Genomic DNA, 12,758 nt, shown 5'->3' on the forward strand with positions numbered 1-12,758 from the left:
GTAACTCCCCTGTCGTGATTTGCCATAACCACAGTTCAGTCTCTGAAGTCACACTATTTCTTACTGAAGTTTGCCATTCTTACACCGGTTTCATCTGGACATCTTTGCTTACTAAGACTTCGGAAGTAGTTCAGCTCCTGATTCAGGCGGATTTTCATGTTCCAGCATTCAAATCCACGTGCCAGACACTGAAAATTCAAATCCCAAGACAGGATATTTGCCTCTAAAATACTGCCACCTCTTCCAGGAACCAGCACCACTGCCTACCGTGCATTGTGTGGAGCTTTCCTACTTACACATTCCCCAGCCCCTGGGTGAAATTAGAAGGTGCGCTGTTCTAACGTGCTGCCTGCCAGAAGCAGCTCCGCTGCATTCACTGCTATCATTATGTGCATATACTTTACATGATTTGATAGCATGTAAAAACATATCCAGGTTCTGTCCAGATATAAAACATTAAACGAGGCATCGTTACAAATAGGGCAGAGAGAACCTTCCGTTTCTGTCATTTGACAAACCAAGTAACACATACTGACAAGATCAAAAAGGTATGGGAGAGGTGTAACTTGCTGGATGGGCTTAAACTACACTGCTGAAGCTGGATCTTACATACTGTATCTAAAACTGCACATGTAAGAGGATCTTGTATGGCTATTTGTTGTGAGCAGTCCCATATAGGTCTGTAGAATCTTTGTTAAAAAAAGAACCCACCCAATGAAAAAAATCCAACTCCCAATTACTGCTTTCTCTACTTCTGGGTATAGTTTTAGATTCTCTATGCTCCAAGAAATGGACTTTACCTTCATTTTAAGACCAGTCTCTGAGAGGAACACAAAAGCTCCTCACTTGCCCCCAGTTTTCTTTTATGGGCAGAGGTTGGGAAGAAGGCTGTCAACAAATTATTAGCCTTTCTGGACTGCCTCAGTCAAACTGGCTAAATGAAATGCTGCTGGCTTCACGTCCTCTTGCTTGGAAGAGTGAGATCAAAGGCAGAGGGCTCATCTTTGTTAGATGAGCTTGTTCCAGTGGTCAAGGAAGCCCCTTAAGCTGTTCCTGGGAAGGGCAGGAGATACACAGTACAGAAGATTCTGCAGCCCTCCCTAAAGCACTGATACCATGCACAAGAGCACTGGGATATAGGGCTCCAAGCAGGAGGGAAAGGTGGTGAGATGATGTAGTCATGCTGCCTTGAGGTGGTGAGCTGACATTTTCCAGGTCTCGCAAGTGTTTTGCTAAATGCCTGAGTTTTGCTTTGGCTTTTTGTTTGAGCTAAACAAAACGAGACAACAGCAAACCACTTATCAAATATAGAATAAATCCAGATGCAAATATCATACATATGGGGGGGGAGGGGGTGTTGGGGGTGGGTGTGTGCGCATTCACGCCTCCCCAATGCAAAAGGTGCCCCAAATGGCAGAGCAGTTGCTTTTACATTCCTTTTCCTGCGTGGGTGACAGGGCAGCGTTAATCCCCAAGCAGACGTGTTTGTTACCTGAATAAAGGCTGCCTGAGATATTCATGGTTTGCAGGTAGTTATGACAGCGTTCCTTATGTTCTTCCAAAGAGCTGCGCTGCTTGTAGCTGCGACCACAGTATCCACACTTATGGGGTTTGCCAACTGGAGGAAACACAATTAATTAGGAGATTCAGATGGGGCATTCAACAACATACTAATAATGGGAAGAACAACAGGAGAAAAAAAGTCCACCCCCAAAATAAACCCACGCTGTGGTGAACTGAAGGAAGATTTTGTCAATTTAAAAAATAAACCAAACCTACAAGCTACTGGAAAACTAGGTGCGTATCTTTACATCAAGAGTCCAAGTGTATGGGTACTGCAAGCTGATTTCAGATGATTCATGTCAGATAAGGACTGAGACACTGAATCTTCTGAAGGCATCTACACAAGTTACAAACTCAGACACCTTCAAAGGTCTGAGCGCAGCTGGTTAGCGCCTTGCTCCCACAGAGGCTGCCAACAAGGGAACTCGTGGGGTAGGTAGAGACACCTGCCCACAGCTGGATGTCGGTTCTGATGTAACCAGAACCAGCTCAAACCCGTTAGGACAATGTTAGATTTCACATGTTTTTGGCTTCTGAAATTCAAGAGAAATGGCATGACAAACTTTTGCCTGTATTACACTGATCCAGATGCAGCGAGTTCCAGGAATTTTGAAGTAACATGGCTTCATGTACTTCTGGAGGTGAAGTTTCTGCCTTAGCATGGCACGACTGTCACCTCGTATGTGATTTTGCCATTTAGGATGGTTACACAGCTTAACTTTTGAATTTGATTTACAAATCCTCAGGTACCCAACAACTCGTTTTATAATGCAGTGATGCCAGCTGGCCACATGCAGGAACTAATCACAGTCTGTAGTTTGTGCACTGTCACTTCAGCTACGCAACCCTGGGAGTTTACCAAACGTGTCTGGGGGAAATTTCACTCACATGTGAAAAATTATGTTTAAAATTGTGCAGCCATGAAAATCAGTAGCAGTCAGGGTGAGGGAGGCAAAGCAGTAAAGATGGGCTTTTAAAACCCATTTTAAAGATGGCCTTTTCTGAATCGGGCCAGCACCAGTTAGGAGAAGTGGAAACTATTCTGGACACCTGGGACCAACATTAGGGATCTTATTGTTTCACATGTGTGCAAGAGAAGAATTTCCTCCATTTTATGCAACACAAATATGTTACTTTGATTGCTCCCCTTCTGCTACCCAGAACTTGGTCCCAAAGCCAGCTTGTGCAAGTAAAGTTAGCACTGTCAGTTCTGGCAACGTGTTTTGGAGGGCTCCCCTGCAAACAACAATTTGCTTTTCCAGCCTAGCTTGGGAAACCACACTCTCCTGTTGAAAGCACCTTACAGGTGCTAAATTGGTTTTGCTTCACAGAAGGTATGTGGCTATGGCTTCTGTCAAACAAGGAGGGGGTTGTGGTAATGCAAAAGCACAGCTATTAAAAAATATGTTCAGGTCTCCATATTACTGTTGAGACAAAACACTGAAAACTCTTGCAGAGTCCTCTTCTTTTGGGGAGATGGTTATCTTTCTCTCTCCCACTCTCTCCCTCCTCCCCACCCTTTTTCTTTCATATCACTTGTAACAACAAGCTGCTAGATGCTGTAGGTGGTATTCACTCCTTAGGAGGAGAATGACTACCGGACTGGAGGTTTTTGAGACTTTGTGACTTGAAACCTTCTGTGTTTAGGCCTTGTATTATCTCTGTAAGCAGATAAATGCCATCTAAACCCTAAAACATTCATCAGCTTTAATTCATGTTTTTTAGTTCCATGAAATGGATTACTCACATGAGGCTTGTAAGATGAAACCCTGATACAGAAACTTTTACTCAGCCAAGAAGTATGGGGAAAAAGACCCACCCCACCCCAACCCAAGCCAAGCCAACCCAAACCTTCTGGTGGACGATCACTGGTGTGAGATGAGTTCAATCATTTCTTTACTGCTAAAACACAGCGGCCAGCTCCAGGCTGGCTTAAGCCCAACATGGGGCGACTTGCCTCCCCAGGGTGAGAAGACCTCTAAGACTTGGTGGCCACAAACGTCCCCGTCTCCTCAACGGGCGCAGTGACGAGCACCCCTGGATGGCCCCGCACCTTCACTTACCCGAGTGAGTCCTCAGGTGTCCCGTGAGAGCATCCCTGCGACGGCAGGCGTAGTTACACAGGTGACACTTGAAGGGCTTTTCACCTGAGTGCAACTTGATGTGGCGCAGAAGGTTGCCCTTTTGTGTAAAGGAGGCTCCACACTGATTGCACTGGAAAGGGCGTTCTCCTATGGGGAGAAGGAGAAAAAATGTGAGAACAGAAAGGAAAAAAAAAAACTCTTACGTGGTAACAGGAGAAAGATTTCAGTGAGAAAGTTGTTTTCTCACTGCTGCTCTGTGACTTCCACCGGCTGCAGGTTTGATATAACATGAGGCTTTCAGACTAAACCTGCCAGTTTCTTAATGCTTCACTGGCTGGGTCAATTTGATCTGAAAATCTAATTTTTTTTTTCTAAATCAGAATGGCACATCACAATGCAAATTCAAACTCATTTAAATAAAGTGACTGCAACATTTTGTGTTGAAGAGCCACTCTTCCTGATCAGCAGTTTTGGAATAAACCAATATCCAATTTTGCATGTTGTGGCATTTGGTGGGGTTTTTAATGTGGCTTTTTTCAAAGGGTCTTTAAAATATGCCACTGAAGCAGCAAAATAAAAAGGAAACTCATTAAAAATGCATTTCAGGATCACAAGTTCATTTCAGCGTTACATTCTTATATTTAAATGAAAGGCACTTCATTATAACAGTTATAATAACTTCTTTTCATTTACATTTTCCCTGTATTTTCCCTTTCAATTTCTTCTCCATTACCTGTCTGTCCCTAAGCAGCCAAATCAGGAAAGAGACAGAGAAAGAGAGAGAAAGAGAGAGACTAAAATCACACAAGTTACGACCGTGCAAAGGGAGCCCTGTACTTCCATGCTGGAGTCCCAACTCTGCTCTAGGGAATAGAGGCGCTGCACGGATGGGCTCTGCTGGTCTACACCTCAGATGGACACGGGATAAAACTTGAAGAGACCCAGCACTGATTCGTCTAAACTGGTGCCTGTTATCAAGGAAGTCAATCAAACCAGCCTTTGCAAAAAATCAGTGCTGTTTAGAATCCGCCTTTGCATTTTAGTGCTGTTTAAAAGCAATATGCTCATTTATTTGCTGAGCTCTTTTTTTATATATACTTTGAGATGAGGCCTTTTCTTAAATCATCGGAAAATAAAAGATGTTTCCAGTTGTACCACCAGATAGGAGTGAAGGAAAATTCATACGTGAGAGCACTCCATCAATGCTCCTGCATGCCTGGTTCTCTGTAGCCCTCGACTAAGTACAACCAGCATTTGAAACTCATCTGCTAAATTCTGTTTCTCTTAGACATAAATGCAATCTGCTACACTAATTCTAAGGCACCGACAATATTAGAAACTGCCCAGAGATGACCTGTTCCCAGTTTTGATTTTCTGTAACAATAATATTGAATTTGAATTTTCAGTGCTGAAGTTAAAATATAAAAAAAAAAATAAAATAGATACAAGTCAAACAGTTTCTTCTCTCTTACTCAACCTCTGTGTGTTATTTTGCACATCTAGGACCAACTTGTATGTCCACACGTGTGCAGGTACATATATATATATATATATATATATATATATATATATATGCATGATCATTTTTGACTTTTGGGTAATGCTGAAGAACAGCAGAAAATCAATTAGATGTAAGCACAATCCCAACCCCCAAATTTGCAAAATGTACCCTCAGGGCTGGCAGCTTTAGCGTTCAGCAAGCAGTAAAATGAATCTGCTTTACGGCAAGATAGTTCTACTGGTCAAACAGACTCAAGAGGGTTGGCGTAGCCCCGGACAAGCTCACTTCCTTTGGCCATCAAGCAGCAGTGTTCATCTAAGCTCTATCTGCAACTGGTTCAGCTGGGGCAGCCCAGAAAAACTCCAGCATCCGCCTTACGGGATTTAGCGTGTACCTCATAAGCCATTGCTTGTGGGAAAAGAAAACGGGTCTATCTGCTTTGCCTCTTAGTCTTTGGGGCAGTTAGTCAGCGTGGAAGGCATTTTTCAGAAATGGACCGAAACAGTAATGATGAAGTCAGTTTGTCAAGGGCGGGGAGGGGGGGGGCACAAATTCAGAAGAAACGTTTAATTCTTACTAAACAGCTTCTCTACCATTCATTTCGGTTGTTTTTACTCAGAGGAGTGTACGAGGAGAAAACGAGGATCATCAAAGTACTCCAGGAATGAAATGTAAAGCTCAGTAAGAATGAAATGTATCTCCAGCCTACGGCTCTCGCAATTACAGGGTGAAGTCTTGCACTGGGTGGAAAACACAGGCGGATGGACCGTTACAGATGAGACCGCTGCACACCAAATATTTCTGCAAAACTTATATTAGGATCAGATGTGAGGGAACCCATGCTCTGCAAGGGATACCACATGACCACTGAAAAACTCTGAAACTATGTTCTCCCCTATGAAAAGAGGCTGGAGGAACTGGGCTTGTTCAGTCTAGAGAAGAGAAGGCTGTGGGGGGACCTGATTGCAGCCTTACAGTACCTGAAGGGAGCATGCAAACAGGAGGGGAATCAACTTTTTAAAAGGGTAGACAGTGGCAGGACAAGGGGGAATGGACTGAAGCTAAAGGAGGGAAGGTTTAGATTAGATGTTAGAGGGAAGTTCTTTACAGAGCGAGTGGTGAAGTGCTGGAACAGGCTGCCCAGAGAGGTTGTGGATGCCCCGTCCCTGGAGGTGTTCAAGGTCAGGTTGGATGGGGTCCTGGGCAACCTTGTAGATCCAGGCCTGGAGGTTGGTGGTCCTGCCTGTGGCAGCGGGGTTGGAGCTCTATGATCCTTGGGGTCCCTTCCAACCCAGACCATTCTATGATTCTATAATTCTCTGAGTAGCTTGGCCAGCCCTGGGTTGTCCATGCTGCAGCTACTGGGATGGGGATGAGCCCAGCAAAGCTCCCAGCCCTGCTTGGATGGAGATAGTCACTGATGAAAGGTTACTGAGTCTGGTGCTATTCACAGGGAAGGGACAGGATGAAAAGGAAAAATACATCATGTATCTTTTGTTTCAACAGTCAGCTTTGTGTGCTATTTTCTCACCAGTGCTGAACTGCACATGTCCATCCTGGGTGGATTTCAGTGCATGGTGTGCAGCTGTCGATGGATATGGGCCCAGGAGCAAAAACCGCAATGGGACCCAGAATTGAATCGACCACCACTGCAGTGATTAGCCAGCATTAGTGGGAGCACAGGCCCTGGACTACTAATTCAGTGGAGAATATTGATCATCCTAATGGCAACCTTCCTAATTTCTTAAAGAATATAATGAAAAAAATCACCTGGCATTTCTAGGTAAGCACAGTGCTCTCACTGCTCTTTTTTTGGTTAATGCTCATTCTTCAGTGGGCATTAGTTTTCTAACTAAATTGGAGACATTCAGACCCAACTATTAAGACATAAGTGAACTAACCAGGGGCTTAATTTGAATGAGCATGCATATAAGGAGAGACTATATCTACCTATGTGTGCACATATATACATGTATGTATGTACACCTGCACACAAGTATGTGCACACTGAGCAAGCAAAGCCTGAATCCACACCCTGAGGTATCAGTGCTGGGGAAGCAGGGAGGAGGTTCGCTCTCCTTTCTAGATCTCCTTTTTCTTAGACAGCAAGCAAGGCAACAGCAAGCTGGAGATAATAAATGTACTGCAAGCCCCGGGGCAGGAGAGTGAGGAGAGGGAGTTGGGTGGGATTCGCTGCACAGATGGGAGCAACAGGTAAGGTGCTGTGAAGCAGCCCATGCTGTGCAGCAGCTTGCAGACAGGAGGGGGCAGAAATACCGGGTGCTGCTCTGCATATCTGTGCTTGGCAGGTGTATTCATTAAAAGTAATTATGCCTTTTATCAGGTCAGGCAGTCATTTTATTTTGGCACTTTAGTGTGCTGGAGTTTTGTTCACTTATCAAATATTTATTTAAGGAAACCTCACGGCATACGCAGGTTTTACATGAATTAACAGCAAAGTAATTCATTTGCGAGTCTTACTCCTTCACCGGGCAGGTATTGAAACGGGCTCCAGCGCAGGCAGTTAAATGTCTGTAATAGTATACCCCATTTCTACCTCAATTTTCACAGCGCAGCTGAAAGGAAAAGCAGTCACCACTGTTTCCCCATGACGTCCCTTTTATTTAAACTACCAGCTCCGAGTCTCCACTCTCTCACCAGCCCACGGAAAACCCGCTGGAGCCTGCTCGACGAGGCTGCCCAGGACAGGAGCTGAGGGCAAGGCGGGAAGGAAAGCAAAGGCTTTCTCTCCATGGAAAGGCTCAGGGGTGCAACTTCACACCCTTTAGTGCAGAAGGAGTCCTGCTGAGTGAAGTGCAAGTCGTGGGTTGTGTTCTCTGGTTAAAAAAGAGGGTCCTGTTGGCAAGGGGAAGGCTCTGCAAAGGGTGGGGAGATGCCTGGGGGTGACAGCCCTTGTGTGGCGGTGCCCCCAGCATCCCTGGCAGGCATGTGAGTCCCTCTGCCAGGCAGGGAGTTTGGGCATGGAGGGAGGTGTGTGCCAGGGAAACCAGTGATCAGGCAGCCCAGCTCACATGCCCAGAGACTCAGCCTGCTGAGTACCAGCCAGCGGATTAGCAGCAAAGGCAGCTCTGCCCACCGCCTCCCTGAAATCAGGCATGGTGTGTCCCTGCAGGCCCTTCAGTCCTGGTGCAAACACCTGAATCAGCTCCACTGGAGCTGAAACAGGGTACTTTTAATAAAACAGCAGTCTCCTTAAAAAAGCACAAAGACTTCTGCCTCTAAAATGCGTTTTAAGTTGCAACACTTTATTTCAACTACTACGGCACCCTCTTCAAGCCCCTAGCTCTGTTTAAAAAGCCTCATGTCCAAGTCATTTTCCATACACATTTTACCAACTTTTAAAGGACTGCATTAATGTTCAATTTAAAAAAAAAAAAAAAAAGGAAACAATAGACCAACAAGCACTTAATGTATCTAGGAAGTAGGTGGCAGCTTCTCTTCTGAGAACTTGTCATGGCTTTTCCAATAAAGATAACTATCTGCTTTTCCCTGACAAAGGGATTTATCATAGTCAATTGCACAGTGCTTCCAAGTAGGCAATATTAGAACATTGCTAGCCATCGCCAGTGCTGCTGCTGTTGGTGCAACACTAGGGATCCACACCCTCCCCAGAGCCTGAATAGCCACGGTGACAGTGACAGCCATTAGCGCTGGGGGAGGTGGATGACACTCACCATCTTTTAATGGATTCCTTCCCTTAAACTCTGAAAACACTTTGCTAATCTCATTCCTTAGTAATTCTGGGAAAATGATTTAAACATGATTGCAGGGGGATGCAGAAGAAGAAAGCATCTATGCGTTTGCCAGCATGACTATTTCAGAGAAATCTAACCATCAGACAGGTTGTTCTTACCTTAAAAATATTAAACAATTCCCCTCTCATTTGAATATTCATTCAAAAATGCCAAATACGTAATGAATTTATTTTCAAAGTAACCTGTGTAGCACCACAGTACAGTTTAGTTCTTTTACTTTGGCTACCAAATGACCATAGAGTTTAGATTGGAATCCTAATTTTTAGACAACTTAATCAGGTTAGATGGGACTCACCCTTTTCTTTACTTCTTCATTTCTTTCAGCCTCTTCATTTTTTGCACTCTTTGAGACTATTTAGAATTAGAAAATTGAGGCAAGAAGATTCACAGTGCTGTATAATGCAAAGCCATCCCTATGGCACACAACATCTTTACACAACTCTTTCAGTGTCCCAGTGGAAACCCTTTAGGTTCATATTTGATGAATGACAGTACTTGTTCTTACTTCATGAAACATTTGACATAAAATTACTGATAATTTTTTACTATGACTGCCAGTACAGTTCCTTTGACATTTATTTCACCAATCACTTTCATAATCATTGATCCATAATGAGCTTTGTTGCATTGTTGGAAACATTAGAACTGGGTTGATTTCAGAGTTAGCCACAAATGGTTTTCTCCAGCAATTCTTATAAATTTCTTAGAAATTAAACAATTTCTTTTTTTTTAAATTTGAATTTTTCCTGTAGCTTCAAACAAAAAAGCCCCTGCACAATTTCTAGCCCGGTAGATGGACTTCCACCAAGAAGAAATCTCAATTCCTGTGCTGTCCAAAATGGCGTAACAAAATAACCGAGTTCCAAATGCCCACTGATGCTGCATTATCTTACAAGAGGGAACACGTGCATGACACAGAAAAGGAGTCTTAGTTCCTAATATGTGGCCAATTCTTGTCAACTAAAGGAAAAACTACGGCAGGCCTTACCAGTATGGCTTCGTTTGTGAACCATGAGCACATTGGGACCGATGCAAATTATCCCACAGATATCACATTTTAGCTTTCCGTTAGGAAGTCGAATGCCTCCAACTCCTGACATAGCCTTGCTGCCTGGGCCATTGTGTGAGCCATTCATTTTCTCTCCCGAGGTATTAAGCATTCGTAAATCCTCTGCACATTCTTCCCCATTCATTTCACAGGCACGCCCATTCTCTTCATCACTTTGAGTCTCTATTTTAATATTACCGGCTGAAAAAAACAATACAGGATGCCACTCAGTTTTGTTACAGAATAAATGCGGTGGCAAAGCAACAATGACATCAAAGGAGATATATAACTTCTAAACAGCATTGTACAACATACCTAAACAGCAGAAGCTACAAACACGACTACATTTCTATGGGCAGCGCGATGAGTTTGTGACACGTGAAGAGTGAACATTGGTGAGACAAATAAAAGGCATCCTGGGAGCTGGGAAACCAAACAACGTTACAAGTCTGTTCCTTGGTCACTCTGAGATTTTTTTTGCATTTACAATGTTCATGTTGACAATTCAGGCTAACTGGAATGAAACTCAGAATGAATCCACTTCACATGGATTTCTCCAAAAACAATTGTGAAAGTAACTCACTCATGAAAGACAATGGATGAAAATGAACTAAAACCACAACATTCTCCACTTGGCAGGAAGATCCCAAGGGTTGTCCTGAATCTAAATATTTGGTTTGCAGTTTTATGGGGTAAGCGAGGACAATGGGAAGGCAAAGAGTACAAATATTGATAAAGAAACTGGGGTGGAGAAGGATGGAAGAAAGAATTTAAGAGAACTAGCAATACAGGAAATTATAGGAGGGATAATTGTGGGTTTAGGACAGCAGGACTTGGATGGATAAGCAAGAGAAAAGGATCTCTATAGTCAAATCAACAAAGGTGAGGGAACTGTTTTGAATTTACTGAAGCCCTCTGTGTTACAACCTCATAGGTGACAACTGCTTCCAGCTAGAAGAATAATTCAGGTGTAAATTTGGCATAGCCTCGCTACATGTGATAACAAGTAAGTCGGTAAATTCGATCTGATACGAACACAGCAAACCTAAATGTTATGGAAAAGGGCCAAAATTCAGTTAATGCCAGTATTCATTCCTCTTCTCTCCTGTATGACATTTTGCATTGAATAAAAAATCTTCACAGTTATTTCCCTCTTCTCTAATCTGATGATTTTGGTGAAAAAATAGTTCTCCATTAGGCTGAAAAAGGCCATTTCATTGCCCCATATCTTACATTCCTTTCAGTGGAAAACCTTTTCCTTCACTCCACCCCACCCCAGAAAGGAGAGCACTAATTTTAGTGGTGGGCTGAGTACACGAGGGGAGGGGTCTGTTTCACCCACTAAAGGTCAGGTATTTTCCTCTTGTGGAACAGCAGTTTCACACTAGTTTTACTCGTAAGTGATGGTGTAGCAGTGACATAATTAAGCTATGGGCAATAATTACCTCAGAAGATGAAAGACCTTGACACTGATTTGAAATGGAAAGATTTGACAAGCCTTCCTCTGCTATACCCTGCGACTTCCCAGGTGTCCCAGGAAGACTGCACGGATGTGACTGACGAGTATCTGACTCAAAATCCTACTGTAACATGTTGAGCACAAAGGTGTCCACATTTCTAGACACCTTTTATAAGGACATTTTAATGATTTTTCAAACACTGCATTTTTAATAGAAATCATATGAAAGACAGAATTAATTCACATCATAACCAGTAGTTTTTCCTTTAAAATGTGTGCCCTAAGAAGGGGAATAATTTAGAGATATGGAAAAAAAAAACAACAAAACCCAATGACCAACTTGAAGTGATCTATACTACCCTGCATATTCAGTGGACCTCTGTTTTCACTGTGGTGAATGGAAGCAATAAAACTATTTGGATTGAGCATATGACAATTTTTCCATAATTCACACACCAATTTTTCCATTTAATTGTAAAGATAATAATTTGAATGTAAATATATTTATACGAAGCAATTGCTGGCTCCTTGCCTGCCAGGGATTTGGAGAAGGTGGCTTTTGAAGTAGGCTTTATGTTAAGTTAAAACAAAATACACGTGCACAATGGGAAAAAGAGCAAACTACTGAAGCCCTTTGGTAGCATGTGCAGACAAACGTACATTGTTGAGAGGTGAAATGACACAAACAAAAATCACAGAAGTAGGAACTAGATGAAAATGCTCTGCAGTGAGTTGAGTTTGCAGTATACTTACGGGAAAAGGATTTGGGAATTATTGCATGAAAGTCCCTAAAGCCTTCTGCCCCATATGCAGCTGCAATAAAGAAGGCAAACAGGATGCTGGTTTGTGGTACGGCTAGCAGTAAGTGTAAAAGAAGATGGCATTATTGCTATAAGAGAAATACCTAGGAGAAAGACAGAACTATCATCACAGAAGCAACACAAGCAGTTTAGGATGAAGCAGGAACAGAGACAGGACAGTTGGCAGGGGAATCCTGACCTGCCCAGAACAATTCCCATTTGCAAAAAGCTCTTTTCTCCCAAAGCATCCAGCAAGTTTTATCACGTTTTCTAAAAGCATTCATTACCTCTGGGGTATTCCCCATGCTCCCAGGTTAACTCCTGCTTAAGTCAAGAGGAACTTTTGCTGAAGTATCTTGAAAGGGTCAGCGGGAGCAGAACACTTAACCCAGCCTTCTCCCCCCACCCTGGGAAACTGCGGGCCCCTGCAGTGCCAGATTCCTTTCAGGACTTATTTGTGTCCTCATGCCCTCTTTGTGTGACAGATCTCTTCTTGATACATCCTTGTTTCTAGTCACTGCAGTTAC

The 12,758-nt window shown here is 43.2% G+C and overlaps 1 protein-coding gene across 17 annotated transcripts in view; it reads right to left on the reverse strand.

Annotated features, from left to right (window-relative positions):
* IKZF1 (IKAROS family zinc finger 1) overlaps nucleotides 1-12,758 on the reverse strand; it is a gene marked incomplete at both ends in the record, with an annotated part of 55,623 nt that overhangs the window by 7,912 nt on the left and 34,953 nt on the right. For 3 of the 17 annotated variants that reach the window (XM_084279812.1, XM_084279822.1, XM_084279821.1), the window contains 3 exons: nucleotides 1,493-1,618; nucleotides 3,627-3,794; nucleotides 9,913-10,173. The exons of 3 other annotated variants lie outside the window; for them this stretch is intronic. In XM_084279812.1, coding sequence (XP_084135938.1) covers nucleotides 1,493-1,618; nucleotides 3,627-3,794; nucleotides 9,913-10,173 — 555 coding nt within the window. Of the gene's footprint in view, nucleotides 1-1,492; nucleotides 1,619-3,626; nucleotides 3,795-9,912; nucleotides 10,174-12,184; nucleotides 12,245-12,758 lie in introns of all 17 variants that reach the window. 11 more of the 17 variants (XM_084279827.1, XM_084279826.1, XM_084279825.1 and 8 more) reach the window with 6 other exon arrangements.

Source organism: Gallinula chloropus (assembly GCF_964237585.1).
Source record: "Gallinula chloropus genome assembly, chromosome: 2".
NCBI classification, from domain to species: domain Eukaryota; kingdom Metazoa; phylum Chordata; class Aves; order Gruiformes; family Rallidae; genus Gallinula; species Gallinula chloropus.